The sequence below is a fragment of the Hylobates moloch genome, unplaced genomic scaffold (genome assembly GCF_009828535.3).
Source record: "Hylobates moloch isolate HMO894 unplaced genomic scaffold, HMol_V3 SCAFFOLD_9, whole genome shotgun sequence".
Taxonomy (NCBI): domain Eukaryota; kingdom Metazoa; phylum Chordata; class Mammalia; order Primates; family Hylobatidae; genus Hylobates; species Hylobates moloch.
This window is the reverse complement of record NW_026652284.1, coordinates 68,232,090-68,257,672: the sequence shown is the minus strand read 5'-3', so window position 1 is coordinate 68,257,672 and position 25,583 is coordinate 68,232,090. Positions and strand designations below refer to the sequence as shown.

At 35.6% G+C, this 25,583-nt stretch overlaps 1 protein-coding gene across 1 annotated transcript in view; it reads left to right on the top strand.

Annotated features, from left to right (window-relative positions):
• MMP16 (matrix metallopeptidase 16) overlaps positions 1-25,583 on the top strand; it is a 284,820-nt gene that overhangs the window by 236,989 nt on the left and 22,248 nt on the right. The window contains exons 7-8 of the mRNA XM_032759998.2: positions 4,801-4,939; positions 23,575-23,725. Coding sequence (XP_032615889.1) covers positions 4,801-4,939; positions 23,575-23,725 — 290 coding nt within the window. The remainder of the gene's footprint in view (positions 1-4,800; positions 4,940-23,574; positions 23,726-25,583) is intronic.

Genomic DNA, 25,583 nt, shown 5'->3' with positions numbered 1-25,583 from the left:
ACCCATGGAGGATATGTTCCAAGACCCCCAGTGGATGCCTCAAACTGCAGATAGTACCAGACCATACACTATGTTCTTACCTATACATACACACACCTATGATAAAGTTTAATTTATAAATTAGGCACAGTATGAGATTAACAATAATGAAATAGCACAATTACAACAATATACTGTAATAAAAGTTTTGTGTATATAGTCTCTCTCTCAAAATACCTTATTGTACTGGACTTATCTATTTTTGGACTAGGGTTGACCACAGGTAACTGAAACTGTGGAAAGCGAAACTACAGAAACGGAGGGCCTACTGTAGGGCAAACTGCCTGCAAGGTGTCTTAAGGAAGAAAAGAGCTTTCCTCTGTCAAGCAGCTGAAAGGAAGCTGATATAACTGAAGCAATATGAGCACAAGAGAGACTGCTGGGAGCTGCGTAGGAGCTGGAGGCAGGAGTCCAAGTTTGAGTTTCATTCTAGATGCAGTAGGAGGCAAAGCAGAGGCTTTGCATTGGCATTGCAGTCATCTCAGTGAAATACAGTGGCAGCTTGGACTCGGATGGTGACAGTGGTGATGGTGAGAAATAAAGAGATTTGAGATGCTGTTTCAGAAAGGAGGAAGACTAGACAGAGCAGGACCAAGGTGGCTTGGCAGAGGAGGGCCCAAAAAGCAACTGGTGATTGCTAGAAATGTTCAGTGTGAACATGTGACACATTTGTAGATTTATGGAAAGTTGTTAGTGTGAATAAATGAATCTGTGTATCAGAAAGAAGTAAAAGTAGATCAGTTCTACTGATTAGTTTTTTTTTGTTTTTTGTTTTGTTTTGTTTTGTTTCGAGACGGAGTCTCGCTGTATCGCCCAGGCTGGCAGAGTGCAGTGACACAGTCTCAGCCCACTGCAGCCTCTGCCTCCTAAGTTCAAGCAATTCTCCTGACTCAGCTGATTAGTTTTTTAAAAGGATCCTGAAAACAGCAATTTCTACTGATAGTAGATCATTAACATCATAATTTCATATTCAGACAGTAGGCCTTTTCCATATAGTTCTCAGCAAACAAACATGCCTGTCACGAGCCAGAATTTTAAAGGATATAAAAGAATAATAAACAGAATTTCCCTGTATGTTACTGCTCCATGGTGTACACTATGTGAACTTATCTCTGTGAACTAAATGATCTGTCTGGGTTCTATGCTACATGGAAAATAAATCTACATGTAAGACCATAAGTGCTTGTATCTTAAGTGAAATTTTGGTGTTTAAGTAGAAATTCCAGTTTGGTAATGTTTAAGTACTGTTTTTTTCACAAGTTGACTTTGCAGATAGGCTAGTTATGGTTATTATTTCCCCTTCCACCTCCTTCTATAAGGGCCAAACCAAAGAAAGAGAGAGGGAGAAGGATAGGGACAGGAGAAAGAGACAGGAAGAGGGAGAGAGAAGAAAACAAAGAGGGAGTGAGAGAGGGAAGGAGGAAGGAAGGAAGGTCAGAAGCTTGAGGCAACATACAAATAGCAGATTTAGAGATCCATAAGGGTTATTCGTCTTTCTTTCCCTCCCCATCTAAAACAAAAACCAAACTTACGTTGTTTAGAAGGGTGAAACCAAATGTATTTTTTTCTTTATGGTTCAAAGACCTTTAAATATCATACTTTCCTAGAAAGCAGAATATCTGCTAAACATCTACCTTTTCAAATAGAATTTTTATGTTTGTATGACCCCTTCATAGCTTTTATAATATTTAAGTGAGAAAACATCTTAACTACAACAGGGAAAAAAAAACTGAGACGTAATTTTAAAACATTGTCTTCTAAAAGGATCATTACTTTTACTTTGCTCTTTTCTCTTCACATTTTGTTTTCTTTAAAGAAATTTATTGTGCACCTATTATGTGTAAGGTCCTTTTCTGGAAATAGGGGACTATATCTAAACAAAAGACCAACATTCTTGCCATCAGAGAGCTTATATATTTAGTGGAGGGAGAATGAACAATAAATTAGCAAAACAAGTATTGTATAAAACGACTATAAATGCAGTGAAGGAAAATACAACAGGAAAGGGAGGTGAGGAGATCCAGCAGACCTGTGTGAGTGCAGTGAGGAACTTCAGTTCTAGATAGCATGGTCAGGGAATGTCTCACTTATAGGGAAAATTTGCACAGAGACCTAAATACCGTTTTAAGTATCCTTTCTCTATGAATTGTTCACAAATCTTATTTCTGAAATGGCAATCTATAGTAACCATGACATGAGTTTACATCCACTGTGACAGATGCTTTCTAAATTATTTGCACCACTGCTCTCTGCTAAACTGAGGATAAGTTGAATAGAGGCACAACCTGAATATCTATAATTTATATGACTTTGCCAAGGCTGCTGTCAACAAAAACCAGTGGAATTCATCTGCAGTTTCACATGACCTTCTGAATTTTTGCAATTTGACTATGCTTATCTCGAGACAGAACTTTCATTTCTCCCCTTATTAGGAGCAAGTTGGGGTTGTACTCCTATCTGCAGACTGCAACATGTGTCTGTCCCGTGAAGCCACTAGCTCAGCTCCATATGTGGTGAGATTATAGCAATGGGAAGGGCTTTTGTAGGAAAAACTGGAATGTAGTCCAGGTTTTTTCACCAGATTTCCTCCCATTCTTCAGCTTGGAGAGCTTTCTGTTTCATGTATAGTCATGGTCAGTTATTTCTTTATCAGAATCCATTTGTTTATTCATTTCTACTAATTATTTTGGCATATACATTACGATAACTTATGAACACTTTATTTGGAGATTGGCAAGGTTTTAACACCCAGTTAGAAGCCATTGTTATATCTAGACAGAAATTATGTTTTTTCTTTTAGGTGATTAGAATGTCACTGACATATTTTATTTGCAGTGAACTCCTGATTTTCATGCCCCTGTATATTTATCTGAATCAATCTTTATATGAAATTGTATTTGAAAATCTACTGCATATGGATCAAAACATTATTAATCCAGGCCACCTAGCACCATGAAAATTATCAAGAAAAAGAGAAAAACATTTTTTATAAATTGGTTGGAATGAGATACGTGGCTGAACTGACACGTATAGCTGACATCAAAAGAGGAAACAATGAACAAGAGACAAAAACTGTAAACAGGAATATGAAGAGGGAAAGTAGATAACTCGTTTCAATATAATTTTAACAATAATAACAACAAAAATGTTGGTACTAGTCTGTGCCAGGTTCTCAGAAAGTTCTTTGTATCTTATACAGTAATCATGCTATAAATTAGATATTAGTTTGTACTAACTCAGTGACTAGTATATTGACCAAGGTGACACAGTTGTTAGGCGACAGAACAAGAATTGCATATGAGCTTACAGTCATTAATTAAGCTATTTCTTCCTTTTTAAAAAAATAACAGAAGTTGGTAGAGAAGACAGTGCATGATAACTAGAACAAAGTTCAACTATTAAAGGCTCTTAAGACAGTTCATATTCGGACTCACTTGGGTGAAAGAAAGTTCATTGTTATCATATTCACTGAAGTCCAAGAATCCTCAGTAGATTTTGTGTGTGTGTGTGTCTGTGTGTGTGTGTCTCTGTGTGTGTCTGTGTGTGTGTGTGTGTGTGTGTGTGTGTGTGTATGAATATATGAGTAATTGATAAATCCTAGAAAGTTTGGTCAGGCTAACATATTGTTAGCCAAAAGCATGAGAAGGTCCTAAAATAAATCACTTACATAATATGTAAGTTGTATGAAAAGAGCAAGAAAGAAAGCAGAGAATTAAAATGGAAGTATTTTTGTGATACATACTTGTCTAAATAATGGATATACATAACTTCCAAGTGAAATATTGCCTATATGTACAGAAATTTAAAATAAAGTGAAATTTTAATTGTATTAAAATCAATTTTTAAAATACAGCTAGTTTTTAAATGTTAAAAAACTGAGTAGTCTTTCATTTATTTTCAAATTTTCAATGGAAAACTACTTAGTGTCATCAGATGTATCTTTTTTTGGGTTTGAAGGGTTTTTGTTTTGGGTTTTTTTGCCCTTAGTAAGTATTATGGTGAAACATATTGTGTGTAGGCCAGTTATTAATTAAACAACTTTATAGAAACCTGCTATGGGTCAAGTCATGTGTTCTTCACTAGAGGTAAGAATGAATAGACACTTTTTATATAAAATGACTTGTGCTGTGATTGGATGAAGTACAGGGAATTACTAGAGCAGATAGGAAAGGCAATTAACCCAGACTAGAATCCTCTGTGATGATTTATTTTTTTCAAAATAATTTTGCCTATTTTTCTTGCATAAAGTTATCAGCCAAAAATACATTTAATGATGAAAGAGGGCTCTACTTTATAACTATATGAGACAATAGGCATAACAGGGGCATACAGACAGGTATGGACTCTCTATTTCATCCTCAACATGGTAGGTGTGGAGATCTTGCATATATCTAAAAATGTTAGGAAGCATGCATGGCCCTAGCACTGCTCTCACATTCAAGAAGCTGACATATCCACAAATCTGGCAGGGACTTGTCTGTGCTACCTCCATCTAGAAAGCCTTGGAGAGAATGTAAAATGACAAGATTCAGTATGTTGACATTATGTTTTAAATCACACTGTATGGCTTAGACATTAAGGAGTTTACTACAAAAATTTCTGTGATCATTGTGGTCAAGTTGTTTAGCTCTTTCTCTGACTGATTTAGTGTAAGACAATAATAAGGAAACCAGCTTGATTTCAAAAGCGTCCAGCCATTGCGCCGTGAAATGCCAGGGAGGCCTACATGTTTGTTGAGAGATGCCTTTGCTTGGTTTGCAGGACCAGTGGTTTTGGCGAGTGAGAAACAACAGGGTGATGGATGGATACCCAATGCAAATTACTTACTTCTGGCGGGGCTTGCCTCCTAGTATCGATGCAGTTTATGAAAATAGCGACGGGAATTTTGTGTTCTTTAAAGGTAAGGATGTTTTCCATATCTGGCTATGTTGTATTTTAATCATTTTGTATAGGGCCCTGTGGTACACACAAGAGTGATGACATGAGATTAGATAGCTAAAGGATTTAATGAAATAAACTATGTTAACTAGAAATATAAATGAAATAAAGATAATTTTCATTTTTTATCTTATTTGTTCTCATATGGTATTCTCATGTCAGATTTAAGAGATATTCTTTCTCTTAGAACTTTTAGATTTGACTTAAAAGTACCAAAAAAAGATTAATACATATATAGCCATTTCTGCACTGACTAAAGTTTGTTTGTTTGTTTGTTTGTTTGTTTGTTTGTTTGGAGTATTTGGAGTTGCTCGCTGGTTTTAGGCAATAAAATCTATTACACTCCTATTTTCATACATAATCTCTGAAATTTTACTTGATTTAATCATTTATGTAAACAGATTCTAGTAAACTAAGAAATAAAGTCAAGGAGTTCTTAGAATTATCCAATTATCAGTATCATGAAATTTATTGTCTGTTATTTATCTGAGTGCCAAATTTTAATCTCACAAGTCCTACCAACTGCCTGGCATGCAAAAGTGAGATTACCTGATGAAGTGAACTTAGGCAACTGCCTATTATTTTATTCTCAAAACTAGTTAATATTCAAAACCACAAATCTTATATCTGTGAAGGAAAACACACGGACAAGAGGCAGATTGAGTTGGAGGACTGAGGGAATTGTGAAGAGAATGTATTTGAGCTGAAGCTGAGGAGAACTAGAGTGTAAAAGTTTATGGTTGAACATATTACCCAAGAGCCTAAAGGCCTGAAAGTAAGCTTATACAGGAATAGAGATTGAGGAAAGGAAAAGGGGGATCTTTTTTTTTTTTTTTTTGAGAAGGAGTCTCGCTCTTTCACCCAGGCTTGAGTGCAGTGGCGCGATCTCGGCTCACTGCAGGCTCCGCCCCCCGGGGTTCACGCCATTCTCCTGCCTCAGCCTCCCGCGTAGCTGGGACTACAGGCGCCCGCTACCTCACCCGGCTAATTTTTTGTATTTTTAGTAGAGACGGGGTTTCACCGTGTTAGCCAGGATGGTCTCGATCTCCTGACCTCGTGATTCGCCCGCCTCGGCCTCCCAAAGTGCTGGGATTACAGGCGTGAGCCACCGCGCCCGGCCGGAAAAGGGGGATCTTAATCCCTCAAAAAGCAATTATTCCCAGAATCAAACTAAAATAATGCTATGGTGCTTACAACAGCAATTTGTGAGGGTAGTGAAAACATGGGATTTGGGAAACACTTGTAATATTTAAAGTGAGGCTCAAACTACCTATATAAAATGAAAGTATATACCTGGACTTTATCTTTACAGATCGTTCCTCAAGAAAAGAGACAGTTTAGTACATTAGCTGTAAGAACATGATAATTTTATGGCCATGTTGCCAACCTTGAACACTTACTAGCTGTATCAGCTGAACAAGCTACTCAATTCTCTTTGCCTCAGTTTCCTAATCTGAAAAATGGAGTTTGTATTATTCCCCATCTCAAAATGATTTTGAGGACTAAATTAATTGCTACATGTAAAGTGCCTGGCATGTATAAGCCCTCAATAAATGCCAGCTATTGCTGCTGCTGCTAGTAAGATTGCTATTAATTTTCTTGCCCTCCTGCTGTCTATAATAAGCATATAAAAAAGTGGCGGTGCACCGCACCACAGTGGACAAAGCAAGGATACCACCTAAAGGCTGTGAATCTTAGCGACATGATATTGGAGGGAAATTCCCCTCTCCTACACCCTTCCTGGGTCCCATGAGTAGTAGCAACAAAAAGAAGGGCAGGTTAAGTTCCGACTAGCCTTCCACTTGGGGACTGTCCCAGGAGGCCCTGTCTCCTCACAGGACCAGTAGTGCTCTCTGAGAAGACTGCCTGAGGCGAAACTGCCACAGTCATAAATTCGTGTTCTGACAGCTCTTTATTGCCTCGGGGCCTTCTCACTTTTATTCGCTTTGCTGCTTCTCACTCTCTTGTGGCATGGCTAGCTCCTTTTCATCTTTCAACAGCCAGCATAAAAGGTACGTCCTCCAGTGCCCTCCCTGCCCACCCTATGTAAGTAGTACCTTCTAACTTGCACAAAGCATTTGTAAAAGAATTGAAATTACCCACAGCATCCAAATGGAAATTTCATGAGAGATGGAACTTGTTTATATTTTCCTGCATATCATTTTATTTTCAGTTCCTAAAGGTGTTGGGTGCATAGTAGGTGCTCAATAAACATTTCAATAAAAGCAATATCACTGAATACTGATTTGACTCAGTATGGTGTTTCTTATGGTATGGTGCTTACAACAGCAATAATTTCATCTTTTGTCCCAGACTTCTCTAAACCACCAGAATGTTGTGCTTGTCAGTGGTCCCTTCTGGTACATTGTCAACCTCAGGAAATGCCTACTCTAATAAATTTTGTCACTTTGAGGACCCTCACTGTGGCGACTCTTTCCTCTAGTTTACTCTTACCCTCAAATAAACCCTCTCAAAACCCAGCTATGACCTGTAGCTCTCCCACTCAATAAAGCATTGATTATTGAGAAAGAGTCAGAAGTTCTGGGTGTTCCCAGTGAGACCACACTCTTCCCTAGACTCTACCTCATGACTGGCAGGAGAGGAGTGAGAGTCCTAGCACCCTGGGCTTCTGAAGTGAAATGACCCCCTCCACTACCCTCACCACAACAATCACAATCAAAATATTTCTCCTTGACTCTCTCTTTATAACCCTATCACCCTCAAAAGACCAGATAACCACATCATTTCTCGTCCCACGTGGTCACCCCATTTTGCTGTATGGGCCATGAGGCAATCTCTGCCCCTTTGCTAACAGTTGATCCCCTTCCCTGCATAACTTGTGCACATACCATCTGACAAACCATATATTTTAAGTGTTTATCTGTATCCTTCCCACCAGAATATCAATCCCAGAAAGGCAAGGTATTCTTTTTTTTTTTCTTTTACACTGTTTTATCCCCAAAATCTTAAACCGGGCTTTGACAGAATTTCTGTAATGACAAAATAGTGAATATTTTAGGCTTTGCAGCCCATATGGTCTCTATTATGTACCTTTCTTTATTATATACCTTTCTTTGTTTTGTGTGTGTGTTGTGTTCTAACTTTAAAAATGTAAAAACTGTTCTTAGATCATGGGCCACACAGAAGCAGGCTGTGGTGATAGTTTGTTGTCTTAAACAATACCTGGAATGTAGTAAACACTCAATAAAGATTGATCGAATGAACCAAGAATAAGATTCAAGCCCCAACCTGTACTTATAGCCATGTGCAAGTTGGTCTCAACCTATACCAGCCATACTAGACTGTGATTTACATTACTAGTGATTTAGATGTTATTCTTCTTTAATTTACTCTTTTATTTAGCCTCTTTGCCTTACATTATTTATCTTTGTTTTCTTCTTCTCTCTCTACAGAAATCATCTTTTATGTTTTTTTTTCTTCTTCTAATCTGTGCTAGACAATTATTATATATTTGAGTAGCTTTGTCTTTTATTCCCCTATTTAACTAAAGTCCATGTTTGGATATAAATGTATTTAACTATGTATTTCCTAAAGGTACTTAGGTATTAATTATACCTAAAGGTATTAACCTTGTTTTCATTTTACATAAGAATTTGAAGATGTGGATTCAACTATATGTATAAATGAATGTTTAGTTATAAAGTATAGCTATTGTATTCATGATATAAACATAACATGTCCTATTTATTCAAACCTTTATAAATCTTAAGAAGAATGAAAAGCCATTAGATACAATTAAAAATTTATATTTTGGTGTAATTTAGATATTTTTTGAACTTGGGCAAAATTATATGTGCACATGTACATCATATGAAGTGGGAGTTGTCAGTATATAAATTATAAAAACATAAAACTTGTCCTTTATATATGTGTCCAATTCTATATTCTGAACATAATCTTACTGCTTTTTGGTATGTTAAAGTATGGTAGATCAGAATATAATGTAATACATTACATAATAGTGTACTATGATGGTAGATTCTGCTTCCAGCCAAGAAGTAATAATGGGGATCAGATTTATCTTTCCTCCTGAAAACAAAGAAAAAATTGACAAATTATATTAAAATATGATTTTCAAAGACACTGGGTATCAAGAAACAGGGGACATTGAATCCTGAGAGTCAGGAAATAAAGGGAGATGAGCCCTGAAATTACCATAGCTTCCCATCTGAATAATTTACAGGCTGCGGCACAATGTAGGGGAACCCAGGCAGAGCTCAGAAGACTTTCTCAGTTGAAGATACAGAGCTGAGAGTTCAGGGAGAACAAGGTAGCTTCAGTGCACAGGAGAAAGTAACATAGAGGAGAGAACTACACAAGATGGCCCAGAGATTAGCAGATGGATCCCCATACGTATTGGAAAGAGTATTGGTCAGCTCGTGTCTATAAGGAAACTACTCAAATCTAGAAAAGGAACCAATCAGTCGGAACAGAAGGAGAAGTGCCTGACATTCACGGAGGGCCATAGTACCTGCTGCCCCCCAACCACCTGTTCATAGGCTTTGGATAGAGTATTGTAAAGGGCCTTACCTCAGTAGTGGGGAATAATTATCCTAGAAATATCCCTGCTTGAATTCCACTTAACAAATCTTCAAAGTAAGACCTGAAGCAATCGAATGGTTTCCAAATAACAGTCCTAGAACAAAGCTCAAGAATATTTATTGGGATACAGAGATACTGACCCAACAAGGTAAAATTCACAGTATCTTGCATAGCCCAAAAGATCAGGAACAAGACAAGGATGTTTATATCAGGTCTATTCAACATTGTAACAAGTTTTATCTAGTGAAATAAATAAAAATATTTTAGATTGGAAAGAAAGAAATAAAGCTGTATTTATAGACAATCTGATTGATGTAAAACAGAAGTAAAACTGTACCCATGGACGTAGTTGTCTATGTAGAAAGAGATAGGATTGCAGTCAACCAAAAAGCTTCCAGAATTGATGTGTGTCTCTCAAAGTTACAAGATCTAAGAACATTAGTAAACATTTAATTGTATTTCTGTATATTTTCAAGAACTGGAAGGGTCTGAGATTTTATCTTATTTGTAAGCTAATAAAAGCCTATTAGCCTGCCTTATGCTCATGGATGTTGACAGAAGACATGAGATTCCTGAGTCAGAGAAAAGGATGGAAATCAAAAGCAGTAGCCATAGTATAGTCATCTGTACTTTTTCCCTAAACCCCACACTTTAAAAGTGTGATACTAAAAGGAGGTGACACCTTATATGAAATTAGTCTCATTGCAAGAAAGGAATAATAAATTAAAGTACCTAAATTTTCTATAATTAGCAATAAGCCTGCCTAAATTTTTCACTGAAGGGAGATAGTTTCCTTATCATACTGGACAGTAAACAGACCTTTCCTTTGCGGTGAAGGGAGACACTGTATCCGTAATCCCAGTTTTGGAAATGGATTCTAGAACAAAGGCAGTCAGTGCCTGTGCTCTCAAGACAAACTGAAAAGCACAAGACCTATGAAGAATTATCTCCTATCACATACTAACAAAGAACAATAAGGAATTGAAAATTTAAAATAAAAGGCCATTTACAATTGCATTCGAAAACACCAGATACTGAGGGATCAGTCTGCAAAAAAATGTGCATGACCTCTACATTGAAAACAACAAAACACTGCTAAATGAAAGTAAAGAGGCCTAAATAACTGGACAGATATGCCTCATTCATGGGTCAGAGGGCTCAGTATTATTACAATGACATTTATCACCAGATTTATGTTGACATTCAGTGCAATCCCGATCAAAATACTTGCAGGCACTTTTGTAGTAATGGTCAAACTGATTCTAAAATTCATATATACAAATACAAAAGGCCTAGTATAGACAAAACCACTTTGAAAATACTAGTTGATTTTGACCGGGTAAGGTGGCTCACGCCTGTAATCCCAGTACTTTGGGAGGGAGAGGCAAGTGGATCACTTGAGGTCAGGAGTTCAAGACCAGCCTGGCCAACATGGTGAAATCCCAACTCTACTAAAAATATAAAAATTAGCCAGGTGTGGTGGCAGGCTCCTGCAATCCCAGCCACTCGGGAGGCTGAGACAAGAGAATCTCTTGATCCCAGGAGGCAGAGGTTGCAGTAAGCCGAGATCATGCCCCTGCACTCCAGCCTGCATGATAGAGCAAGACTCTGTCTCAAAAAAGCAAAGAAAAGAAAAAGAAAATACTACTTGATTTCAAGTCTTACTTTAAAGCTATAATAATCAAGACTCAAAACATATATGGACAAGTAATTTTTAACAAAGATACATGTAAAAAAAAACAAAACAAACCTCCAATTCACATCCTGTACTATACGAAAATATGGTCCTAACCTAAATGTAAAGGCTGAATCTATAAAACTCCTAGATGAAACATAGGATAGAAAAGTTTGTGACCTTGATCTGTGCAAAAATTTCTTAGATATCATGCAAAATCATAATCTATAAAAGAAAAATTGATATATAAGACTTAATTTAAAAATTCTACTCTTCAAAGACACTTTTAAGAGAATAAAAAACCTCAGATTAGAGTACATTATTTGCAAGCCAAGTATATGATGAAGGATTTTTATTCACAATATATAAAGAACACTCAAAACGCAATAAAAAGAAAACAAACAACTCAATAAAAATGAACAGAGTATTGAACAAAAGCTTTACCAAGGATCATAGATGGATGTCAAATGAGCTCATGAAAAGATGCTTTGCATTATTAGTCATTAGGGAAATGTAAATTAAAACCACAATGAAATACCACTACACACCTGATAGAATGGCTAACATATAAAAGACTGACCATACCAAGTGTTGGCAGGATTATGAAGGAACTGTAACTGTCATATATTGCTAATAGAAAGTAAAATTGTATACTCTGGAAAACATTTTGGCAGTTTTCTTTAAAAGTAAAATACACAGCTACTATATAATCCAGCCATTTTACCCTTGGTATTTTCCCAAGAAAAATGAAAACATATGTGTAATCAAAGACCTCTACATGAATATTCGAAGCAGCCATATTTGTGATAACACAAAACTGGAAATAATTCAGATATTCTCAACAGGTAAATGAGTAAACTGTGATATATCCATAAAATGGAAGACTATTCAGCAATAAAAAGGAATGAAATACTGATTCACATTACAACATGGACGAAACTCAAAATAATTTTGCTGGGAAATAATTCAGACAAAACAAGAGTACATACTGTATTATAGCATTTGTATTAAATTTTAGAAAATATAAACTGATCTATAGTGATAAAAAGTGCCTCATTGGTTCCCTGGGGACAGGCAAGAGTTGAGCATGAAGAAAACTTCTCAGAATGATGAAATGTTCATTTTCTTGATTATGTCAATACTTTGATAGGTATGTACATATGTCAAAACGTAATAAATTATACACATTAAATTTATTGAATGTCAGTTATACCACAATAAGACTGTTTTTTTAACAAGAAGCTTTACTAAGCGCATAAATTTATGTTGGAATCAATTATGCAAATATTTCATACATTTAAATATACTGATGACATAGGTAGTACAATTTGATTCCTTCATTATTCCAGAGCATGTTAATTATGAATATCCAAATTAATACTATTTCAGTTTTAGTTTCTTAGTTGAGCCCGTTGACAATCAAGTGCAATGTACTCTCATAGCTGAGATGCATTCATTCCCCGGCAACTTTCCCCTCTACGTTAAAGTTTTAGTATTTTGACAATAGTAGAAAGAAAATTTAATTAAGTCTTAGTAAATAACTCATCCACTTACTGAAGAAATATTATAAATATTCTATGATCTCAATTTAATTTTAGATGGTATAACTTATAATGATTATAAAGTATTCTCTACTAAGTGGTTATCTTGGAAATAACTACCAAAAAAATTTTGATGCCCACATTTTGAGTAATTTTGTCACTGTTATTTTATATTGTTTATCTTTGTTTTATTTTTGGTCTGTAATTTCTCATCTTATTTTTGTTTGTTTTTAACTTATGTTTTCTCTTTGTGTCACATTTTGTATCAGATCCCTCAAATTTTTGTGACATGATTATAGGTACAAGTAAGTAGACAAGTATTTTAGATACTTTTTCTTTCAACCTCACATGTGTAGACGTATGTGTGGGGGTGGGTATTTTTTTGTTGTTTTTGTTTTTTTTAAAGAAGCCAGTGTATAATGTCTCCCTTCACTGATTAAGTTGCTTGCTGTAAGGGCTGTTGAGTGAGAGTGTAGATGTACAAACCCATAGGGCTTTCTTACTGAAAGTCAGCCAGCGTTATGGTTTGGTGTATGTGACTATCACTTAGCACCATTTACAGTTGTGATGCCTGAATAGACCCATTTATTCCTCTATTTGATATTTAGTAAGTAACACTGAGTCGTTCTACTTTATGCTCAAACGTGTTTTTTTTTTATTATTTAGAGAGACCCAGAAATAGAAAATGTATCACACCTCGAGGAAGTAATACGGTTTTTTTTCCAGCAACTGAATGTACTCCATACTTTGTGCTAGTTAGCTATCTTTCCATCACTCAGGTATATCCCATATAAAGAGTAACAATTTGTAAGCATAATCAAGCCAGGTGTACATTCTTAATTACTAGGCATGTTAAGACTGAATGGTTATGAGATAATAGTATCAAAAAAGCTGTCTTGAAAATTGAGCTGGTGCAATCTCTTTCAAGAATTGGAAACAAATTTTAAAACAAAGATGCTAGTGTTGTCAGAATCAGTAACAGTCAAAATAAAATCAAGTAGCTGAAAAGTTGTCTCAAAATTCAAATTGTTGCTATCACTTAATAACTTTAAGCAGTACTTATTACCCTGGTTGGCAGTTTCATTTCAAGAGACACAAATCACTTGTGGAATAGAAACTAAAATATATGAGGCAGAAAATAGGATGGCAATAAAATTTGGGAATAAAAATGGCATACAGAAGATGTGTATCAAAAGAGAGGAGTTGTCTAAAATACTTGATGCTGGAAAATGGCAAAGAAAAGAACTGTTTGTTAAGAAATGGTTTATATGAATTTAATTGTTATTTTATTTCAAATGAGTACTCATAAACAGGCAATTTCTTTATGCTGCTCACAAATTCTTTTTCTTGAAAGGTTTAGGGAGTATTCATGAAGTTCATTTGAGGTCGAAATACATTGTTTCTTACATAGTACAATAAATAGGTAACCTAAAAGAAATATTTTCTATAAGTAGGTGAGTACAATGATTATTTATTTCTTTATAGGATATAACAGAAAATTGATGTATAAAACGTTATACTAGATTAAGGAATTTATATTTAGTAGTCTTGGTATATGTGAAAATAGATTTAGACCAAGCGAATAGTGCTATTTTTTGAATTATATTTATAGAATTTTAGTATTAGTATTTTATGTTGACATGCTCATCTAAAACATAGGTCCAAATGTTTAATATTTGAAACTCTTATTGCTAATATAACTCTACTTATTAAAATGATTAAAAACTCTATAGTATATTTTTATTATGTCTATTTTCATTTATATTTAAAGCTGCAATATTTTCCTGTCAATATTACTTGTGTATCTAAAAGTTTTCCTCATTTTCAAAAACTGTTGTAACATCGCTTTGTTTGTTGTGCCTCGTAGAGTTCCCCAGGAAGCAGACACTGAGACCAAGTTAGGAGGTTGAGAGGTTTGTCAGGGAAGAAGGTAAATATATGAAAGATTAAAGGGGACGAGGCAGGATTAGCGGTAGGTGACAAAGTCTTGGTGAACCCGATGCCAAGCTTCAGATCAAAGAATGCCTCTTAGAGGATTTGCGTGCAAAGCAAAAATGGCCAGGCTTTAGTACTCTGCTGTGCTCAGTCTTTGGTGGGAGGCTGCTGGAGAAGAGTGTAGCCTTGGCCCAACTGATGCATCAGACCCAAAGGCACTCAGCTGATGATAGTTTCTTTCTCTAAGAAAGACCTGAGCTGCACACCTCAGCGGCAACCACACTTGCATAAGCATTCAAAATTCTCTGCTTACTAGATAGTATTGTGGAATCTGGAAAACAAAATACTGCTAACAAAAAGTCATATGACCTCAAGAGTTGAGCATTTATTCAAATTTCCTGAGCAACCTACCTATAAACAATATAGAAATTAAAACATATTCCAAATAGCTCAAATAGAGATTAGTGTTACTTAATTGTTTATTATTGGTATCATTTATTTATTTGAGTAGGTGATAAGCAAATTTGATCAGTGAAATACTGTGTCATAACCATTTATTGGGACACCCTGAGGCACCTACAGTGTGAGTGTATTTGATCTCATTATTTCCCGAATTCCAAGCGAGCATTAAGTTAGCATTGTACGTACAAATTATGAAAGGAAAGCTCAGATTCATGACTTGCCCAGGGTCTTACAGCTGGTTATTGGTAGAGCTGTCACCCCCTAGTTCTGACTTCAAAGCTATTGAATGCCCCATTAAATAACATAATCTAACAAATAAAATATTGATTCTTTATAAAAATGTTTTAAATTCCCTGATGTTTTCTCAAAGAATATATAAATGTTGAACAGTAATCAGCCCAATAAACAATATTTACTGACTATTCTATGCACAGACTTCTGTGTTATGAAGAAAATCAAACCATTAAGGAATTTGTTTTCTAATCTTTCCTGTAAAAAACTACATAGTAAATACTTTCTGCTTTGTGGACCATATGGACTCTGTCATTAACTACTAAACTCTTTCATTGCAAGTTAAAAGCAGCCATACCCAATACATAAATAAATAGGTGCGGCTGTTTGCTGGTAAAGTGTTATTTACAAGAACAGGCGGCAGCTAGTGGTCCTCGTTTACTGACCACTGTTGTAATAGAAAACACAAAATATAAATATATGAATAGTTTTGAGGAGAAAAAATACAATTTTTTTTTAATTTCTTTAGTAATAAGGCACAAAGGATATCTCACTACTCAGGATACAATGAACAAGCATGAGCCGAATACAGTGGGTTAATTAATAAACACTCCCATTAAAAATGTTAGGTGATTAGTTGATAAAGGAAGGAAGAAGCAGGGAATCATTAGCAATTCTGAAAGCCAGAGTGTGAACTTGTTCTGTTTTGAGAGTCAATTTTGCATAGTAAGATAAGCACTGAATCAAGAGGTCTGGACTGCAGTACAAACCCATTAGAACCTGGTGCTGGGGCTTTAGACACACGACTTCTTTGACCTGTAAAATAAATGAATGCGTTAGGCTGGATTATCAGCCACTTTTCTGATCCGGTACATCTGAACAATATAATGCACTCCCATCATTAACAGTGGCTCAGTTCAAGGGAGTCAAAAAGCAGGTAGAAATCTTAACCTCCAGAGTAAGCACTGTCCTTCTGAAAAAAAAAGTTATTAGATACTGCATGTTTCCGGATAGGAACAGCATTTAATTTAAAAATTCTTTTTGGGATTATTTGTTTACTATCTATTTTCCCTGCTAGTCTGTTCCACAAAGACAGAAACTTTTTGTGTTGCCTTCATCAGTGTTTCTGCAGCTCCTAGTTGACTGACAGACTATAATAGGCTCATAATAAACAGACATTGAATAGGAGAAGAGCTGGATGAATAGATGGAATAGATGGATGATTGAATGTCATCCATCCATTGAATAGATGGATGGATAGATGAATATCATTGAAAAATCACTGCAATAGATGATCTATAAAGTCCTCTCCAACTCTAAACATTTTTAAAGCTATTCTTCCATTTATAAAACCTTTTGGTCTTTAATTCTAACTTGTTGATATTTTCCTCTGCATTCTGCCAAGTACAATGTCGGTAAGAACTAGTTTTTTCCACTTGCTCCAGAATATGTCAACCTCATATGAAATCCAGGGAATACTTACATTCTACCAAAATATTTTCCTTGAGACCCAGACTGTCTGATGGTAGGGTAGTTAAAAAACCACCTGTCATATGTACAGTAAAAAAAGTCGAATATAAATCTTACATACTTAACTGAAAAACTGAAAAGTACAAACAAAGTCATTTCTGTTTTTTCTTCCTTTTTGTATTTTTTTAACTATACTTTAAGTTGTAAGGTACATGTGCACAACGTGCAGGTTTTATATATATATATATACATGTGCCATGTTGGTGTGCTGCACCCATTAACTCGTCATTTACATTAGGTATATCTCCTAATGCTATCCCTCCCCACTCCCCCTAACCCATGACAGGCCCCGGTGTGTGATGTTCCCCTTCCTGTGTCCAAGTGTTCTCATTGTTCAATTCCCACCTATGAGTGAGAACATGTGGTGTTTGGTTTTTTGTCCTTGCGATAGTTTGCTGAGAATGATGGTTTCCAGCTTCATCCATGTCCCTACAAAGGACATGAACTCATCCTTTTTTATGGCTGCATAGTATTCCATGGTGTTTATGTGCCACATTTTCTTAATCCAGTCTATCATTGTTGGACATTTGGGTTGGTTCCAAGTCATTGCTATTGTGAATAGTGCCGCAGTAAACATACGTGTGCATGTGTCTTTATAGCAGCATGATTTATAATCCTTTGGGTATATGCCCAGTAATGGGATGGCTGGGTCAAATGGTATTTCTAGTTCTAGATCCTTGAGGAATTGCCACACTGTCTTCCACTAGTTACTGTAAACTAGTTCAACCATTTCAGTTTTTTTCATATGAAAATCTTAACTCATCAAGATACAAAAGGAATTGTATAATTGTATTTTCCCAATAAACACTCAGAAAATTAAATGTTATCACTCAAAATTAGTATTGAGTTATTTCCTTGAATTCTATGCCACAAACACTCAGCAGGCAAGGTGGTATTTCTTAATTTTGTGAGAATGACTGCTGGAATTCTGTCGTGCAACTTTATAGCAAATGTTTACTGATAAACTCTCTATTTTGCTTTGTTTTCATAAAGGGAATATTAGTACATTTTTCCTAGCAGGTTAAGAAAAAACAAAAAAAAAGCTGATCGAGCTGTTTTATACAAAGGACTTGATCATTAAAAAGTGAAAGACTGATTATTTCTCCCTTTTGTGTATGGAAAATACTAGACCAACAGTACAGGAAAGTATTTGCAATGCATAGTTTTTATAAACAGCAACAATAACAGTTTTTTAAGTAGAATAATAATAATTTCCTATAAGAACTGTAATTCCTTTTCTTTTTTCACACATTGTCCTCTACTGAGACACCAGAACTACATGTAAACTAAGCTTCTGTGAACCATTTCTCCTGCTCCATGCACCAGGGCATCCTGGTTATTGATGAGCCTAGTGTCTTCACTAAAAAAAGCCTGGAAGAAATTATCATGCAAATGATAAGCAAGTTTAGGAGCTGCAAAAGGAAGTGATCAAAAGCATACTAGAATGCTTCTGCTTGAAAGGGACAACCAACTGAGTTGAGCTGACACAATATGTACCCTAAATAGCTAGCATGAGAGGCATTGAAACTGCATACTCCTAATTAAAAAGGAGATGAAAGGAAAGGATGCAATAAGTCACTGAGGTATAGGCCAACAGAAAAGGCGTTTCTTTCTCTTTCTTCTATTGTTTTAAGACTTTCTATTTTAATGCCACAGGGATTTGACTAAAATATAGCGCATACTGTGAAACAGCTTTCTGGATTTTCCAACTCACTGACTCTGGCAAGGAAGTGGTCTGGGCCTTTGGGATGAGGTGTGTGTGCGTGTGTGTGTCTGTGTCTGTGTGTGTGTTTGTGTGTGTGTATAATATTCAGATTATACAAGGGCTCAGGGTAAGTTTCCTTTTTTATGACCATATTTCCAACACTTGGTTAAATATAATCACTTAAATAAATGATTTTTCAGCACAATACCAAGGCATGCTTTATATTTTCTCTTGCTAGTGGTTGTAAAATTTTTCTTTATGCTGTACTAACAAGATTCCAAACTAATTGCCCTCAATGTTATTTATGTAGCCTTTATTGTGCCTTTTGTTAGATTTTTGATCCTATATTTGAGTAGCCATGTAATATTAAACATGGTTCTTTGCATCAGTAACCATTTATTTATTAAGCACCTACTTTCCAAATACTATATATGAGGTGCTGCACGAAAATAATGCGTTCGATGTAGCGTTTTTCCTCAAGTTATTCACACGCTAGAGTGGGTGGCAGGCTTGTGATTCATCAAGGTACAATGTACTGAGTAATCAGATGAAGGTAAATGCCGGTAATTTGGCAATGTAAGGTGCCCACCATACTCAGATAGGAAATGCTTTTCAGAGAAATCGTGCAAAGCTAAGTTTTGAAAGTGTCATCCTAGTTTCCCATAAATGGAGATAAGTGGAATATAGATGAGATAAGACACCCGTACTGAAAGGAACCTTGAAATGACATATAATGAATTTGGGTTTTATCCTGAATGCAATAAGAAACCACTGAAATTTTTAAACAAAAGAGAGGCAAAAATCAAGTATGCATTTTCAAGAAATCCCTTTATTGACTTTATGGAGGATAGATAAAAAGGAGACTGGCTGGAGACAGGAAAACGAGAAAGAAAACTGTTGAAATAACATAAGGTAGGAAATACACAGGTTTCTCTTAAGTCAAGTCTCATGGCTGGAAGACAGCATGGTACCATTGGCTAAAGCTAGGATTCTGGCCAACAGGCTTGGGCTCAGATGCACCTAGCAACTTACCTGATATTTGATTGTTCACAATTTTACATTGAACAGTCTCATTCAGTTAAAAGAAAAATAAACCCAGTAAGGTTAATTGAGCTTATGGGGAACTTATGGTAAGGAGTGGGTGTGTAACAGGAACTCAGACAGCCAGGAACTTGCTACACTTGCCTGCTGGCCCCTCTCCCATTCATAGCTTTGCTCCTTGTATCACTTTTTTTTTTTTTTATCTCTTCTCATTCTCTCTTCTCTTTCTGTCCATCTCTTTTATTCAATTTCTGCCTCCTCATAATATTTGCTTCCTCTGGCCATCTTGGCTTCTCAGGCTTCGTATTATATAAAAATAGTCAATCTCCCCTGCTTAGAGGGAAAATCTCTCGGTGTTCTCTGGGTCATCTTCCCAAGAGAGAGACATGGATGGTTCTGCTTATCTCTGCTTATCAGACGAAGCCAAGTCTCCATAGCTTACTCTGCAGCACAGCATTTTGACTGGCTCTAGTCTTACAGTGATAGTATTACCTTTAGAAGGGACGATGGAAGGGATGATATAAAGGACCATTGGTAAAAAGAACAGCCTTCAAAGGACAGTTATAAGGGAGAGTTAGGAATTGAAATCATCTGAATGTAATGATCCATTAAATATGGAAAATAATGAACAAGGACGTTTCTGATGTCAGCCACAGTATAACTAGTATTCCATCTACCCAAAGAGGGAAAATAAGAAAGGTATTCAGATGAGTTCAAATTTGGACTGTGTAGAAAATCTCATCAGATAACTATAGATACTAGTTGGCTTTCAAGAGATATTTGGATCAGAGATAGTCATTTATGACTACACTTTTTTCTTTTTGCCTTCTGATGTTTTCTTTTACTTTTGTCTTCAACACTGCCTCTTCTTTCTCCTGATGTGCCTCCGCTTCCCTCTTCCTTTGTGTGATCTTTTCTAATGGTCATGAATTTCTAGAAGTCCGGTTCTGGTTAATCTTTATCTTCTGTATATACTCGTCCCAGGATAATCTCACACATCCTAAACTTATAAATGCCACATGTATGCTTGTGTCTTACAAACTTATTTTCAAACTGACATACCTGGTTGCCTACAGGACTTCTTTATGTAGATATCTAATTGACATCTCAGACTCTTGATTTAAACTTCCAACAGCCCATTCACCTTTAGTCTTGTCTTATTAAATAACACTGTTATTCACTTATCTACACAAGCCAGAACTTGAAGATCATTCTTAATATTATCTTTATCTTATTTCCCTCAGCAATGCCTATCAATTCCATCTCCAAAATATGTCCTGACTTTATTTTATCGTTTCCGTCTCTATTTCTGCTGTGTTGGTCCAAACTACTATCAGAGAACTTTTTGATTTAACTATTCAATGACTTCCTATTTCATTTAGAACAAAGTTCAACTCCTACAAGGGTTACATGATCCTCACCTCTATCATTATACACTCCTATCACACTCTATTCTAGCTGCACAACAAGCTTCTTCCCATTATGGCATTTATTCTTTATGTTTCTTTTACCTCAAACAATCTTCAGTGGTCTGGCTCCTTTGAATTATATGTCACAGTTGAATAAAGGGATCTTTCCTGCATCTAATACAAAGTAGCCCCAAATCCCATCACTGTCACCTTAATATCCTTTTTTCTTTCTCTATTTGTATAGCACTTTGCTTTCTGAAGTTTTAATTTATTCATCTGTTTGATTCGTACTCACTCACTGATATCTAAGCTTCATGAGATAGAGATGTTGACCTTCTGGTTCACTTCTCTATCGGTAGTGCCTACAACAGTGCCTGGTACATGTACTAAGTAATTATTGAGTGAATGATTCAATTAATTCTTGCCAAAGACTCTTGATGGGTCATTTTATTTTCATTCTTCCCTTTATAATCCATTTGTCACCAAAAATCATTTTAAAATATAAAACCAATCACAACCCAACACAAATTTAATCTCCTTGATGGCCTCCAGTACACTCTAAGTAAGATTCCAACTCATTATGTTGATTTTCAAAGATTTTGTACTTGCTTATTACAAATTACTGATCTTCTTTCAATTTGTTGATCATCCCAAACTGTCCTCTGCTCTGAATGCACTTCCCAATATTCTTTGCATATTTATTACCTTCTCTTTCTTTAGATTTTGGTGTATTTCTTCAGAGAGGTCTTCCCTGACCTTTTTACTTAAAGTAAGTTCCCTTTATTTTTTTCTCAACCTCTGTTTTTTGTTTTCTAGCCTTCAGTAGTTTTTCAATTACTGAAGTTATATGTGTGTATATTTGGCTTTCATCTGCTGCTTCTGCTGTCATGTAGGATGATCAGGGTAGCGATCAGATTTCTTACCCTCTGGGGTATCCTTAGTACCTGGCATGATACTTGGGATACTTGAAGATACTCAGTAAATGTTGTTCTAACTTAAATGGTATCAAATGGTAGTAGAAGCTCTTGGAGTAAATGAGATTACCCATGGTTACAAACTAGAAACTCCTAACTAAATTTAGCCTAAAGATGTGTGGTTTTTGTTTGCTTATTTTGTGTTAAGAGGGCACATTTTTAAAATTTTTTGAAGACCTTTAGGTATTACATGAGCTATGGTTTATCATGGTCCTTATCTATGGGTGGTTTTGAAATATTGTAGAAAGGACGTTGGGACACCTTACTTTGCCAGATATTAACCCCAGGAGGTGCTAGAGATCCAAGACGATGCTGGATCGTAGAATGTTTCAGAAGCCCCAGGAGAAGAGGACTTAGGGAAGGAGGGAAATAAGTCTTTAGGGTAATGGTTATTTACTGACTTTTATGGAAATATCTCAATATTAGTGGAGATACTGCACTACTACTATCATCCCTAACCTGGCCCCTGTAGTTATTTGAGTTTGTGACCCTTCCTTATTTAGGATAAGAAGAGGAGAGCAGAGAACAGAGTCCTAGGAAACGATAACGTTCAAGGGCTGAGTAAAATACAATAAGCCCAGAAAGGAGCAGCTAGAGAACAAACAAAACAAAAGAAAATGGTTTTCTCACAGCTCAGGGAGGAAAGTACTTAAGGTGGTCAATAGTGTCAATACATAAGGGTGGGAAATTGTTTAGTTGGAGGGCATTGGTGACTCCAGAACAAAAAGCTTTAGTGGACTGAAACTTGATAGGCATACCAGAAAGGGAAGTGGTGGGCACAGTCAACCAGGGGCACAGGGAGGGCATGAGGATATGTGCTGTCTGTAGAGAATTGTCAAACAGCAATAAAACTGACTAAAGCCTGTCTGCTTTTGTCTCCTTTTTCGTATCATCATGCCATGCTCCAGCAATTCCAAACATGGTTAAGGTTAAAATTTTCCTCCACTCAGTTACCACTCTTAAAGACAGGAATAGAGTTAACAGTTATAAGAGGGCATGAGGTCAAGGGAGGATGAATGTGTAAGACTAGGGAGACTTGTGAACATTTATGTAATCAGAGGAAAGGACCAGCCCAGAGGAGGTGTTTCAATCAAGTAGAAGTTATAATCACTAAGCCAATCTGAGGGCATACCCGTTGCTCAAAATACAGGAATGATTTAGCCTTGAAAAAAAGTAGGACCTCTAATTCTTAGGGGAAGAATCCTTCATCCTTGACTCAGAATTGTTTCTTTATGGCGAAGGTATAGTCTATTTTATTTTTTAAATTCACTCACAAATTTTGGTTATATTATTATATTAATAAATAGTGTTCATTTTATCCACTTGTGAATGATATTGCAAAGATAACATTAATATTCCAGATGAGACAACTAATAACTTATTTCAAGGATTTAATATAATATATATTTAGTATACTTTTAAAAGTATAATATATATTTAATATAATAATTTTAAATGTATTATGTTAATAGACATATTCTAATTATGACATTAAATTAATATATTCTGCATTTACACTTATTCCATACAGGTAACAAATATTGGGTGTTCAAGGATACAACTCTTCAACCTGGTTACCCTCATGACTTGATAACCCTTGGAAGTGGAATTCCCCCTCATGGTATTGATTCAGCCATTTGGTGGGAGGACGTTGGGAAAACCTATTTCTTCAAGGGAGACAGGTCAGTATGCACTTCTCATGAGAAAAACAGTTAATTAACCAATATTTAGAAAATCAGCGTTTCTGGTCTATCAGAGGCATGAGCTGTTGATGAAGAATCCTGGTGGATTTAACACAGGAGTTAATGCAATTAAAAATTGTTTTATATTTCAAATAATATTTAAGATAAATCTTTCTCTAATATATTCAGCTAATGTGACTTTCTTATGAATGTGTATACCTAGCATATGTTTTTTTTTCATTTCCCCATAATTGTAACATGCCCATAATACTATGTAAGCAGTGTATATACATATCCTTGCATTGCATTTTTGGGGGAATTTTACTTACTTTGTTTAGAAAAAAAAAAAATACTTTTAAGCACAGGATTTTTGTGTTTTCACACTCAAAGTTAAATTTTTATACTTTGTATACAATAAATTGTGAAGACTTCCAAATAATTTTAGTTTAGTCACAGATTCTATTTCTTAAGAAGCCACCATAGTCAAACTATCACTGGGCTAAATACTTTTAGTTTGAAGTATAATATTTTTTCCCAGCTATTTTACTCTCTTATTTCTTTCCTTTTGTGATACTGCTAACAGTGTTCACAAAATGAAAGAGAATTGTTAGTTTAAAACTTATAGTAAGGCTGGGCGTGTTGGCTCATGCCTGTAATCCCAGCATTTTGGGAGGCCAAGGTGGGTGGATCACTTGAGCTCAGGAGTTCGAGACCAGCCTGGCCAACATGGCAAAACCCCATCTCTACTAAAAATATAAAAATTAGCCAGGCGTTTTGGCACATGCTTGTAATTCCAGATACTTGGGAGGCTGAGGCATGAGAATCACTTGAACCAGGGAGGCAAAGGCTGCAGTGAGCCGAGATTGTGTCACTGTACTCCAGTCTGGGCAACAGAGTGAGACCCTGTCTCAAAAACAACAACAAAAAAAATAGAAAAACCTTTACAGTAGCTTTTAGGCAGATATAGCCCTAGCCCTGCCCATTTGTTAACAGATATTACAAGTGGAATATATGTAAGTTGAAGCCTATATTTGTATTAATTTAAATAAATATTAAAAAATATAAAAAATCAAATTTGAATTAAATTATTACTAGCTAGGTCACAATGAGAAATTCTTAAGTAGTCTTCATTGGTTTGTAGGATGACTTAAGTCTGCCATTGTACTTCCATCTATGAGTAAATTTTTTAAAAAATACACACATATAAAATACAGGCTTTAATGTCCAACATGCCAGTGTTGAGTTTGCCGTATTATCTTAGCATAGACTAACCCTATGCAATGTCTCCAACTTTAGGAGAAAAGTAAGTCAGTCTATAAACTTTGTTTATTTGGAAATTTACAAATTTTAATTCCAAATGGTTTCAAACAAATGTGTGAACAAAAAGTTGCTGTAATTGGCTTCCAAGAATAAGAATGTACTTTTAAATTTATCCTTTTACTAACTGTGTATGCAATATTCCTATATTTTTCCATAGCAAAATGCTCATAGATTTTAATTCATTATAATAAAGCTAGGCTGTGCTATAATGTTTCTCACTAAATCACAAATTTAAAAGATCTATCAAAAAAAAATTTGATCAAAGGAGAAGATGCTACTTAAAGCCACAAAAAGTATAATGACTCTCAACAGGATGTCAATGTAATAGACTATGAAAGAGGAAGAACTTTATTGCCACTGCATAGTGACCACTAATGAAAATAAATCTGCAGACTTATAACATATTCTTTAAAATGGTATAACCCTTAAGGTTGATAAATTCACCAGCTGATTTTATTTGCTTGAATGTACCCATGCAGGACTCGGTACTATACGGAGTTGCAGTTTTTTCTTTTTCTCAAAAAAGGGCAAAAATGAA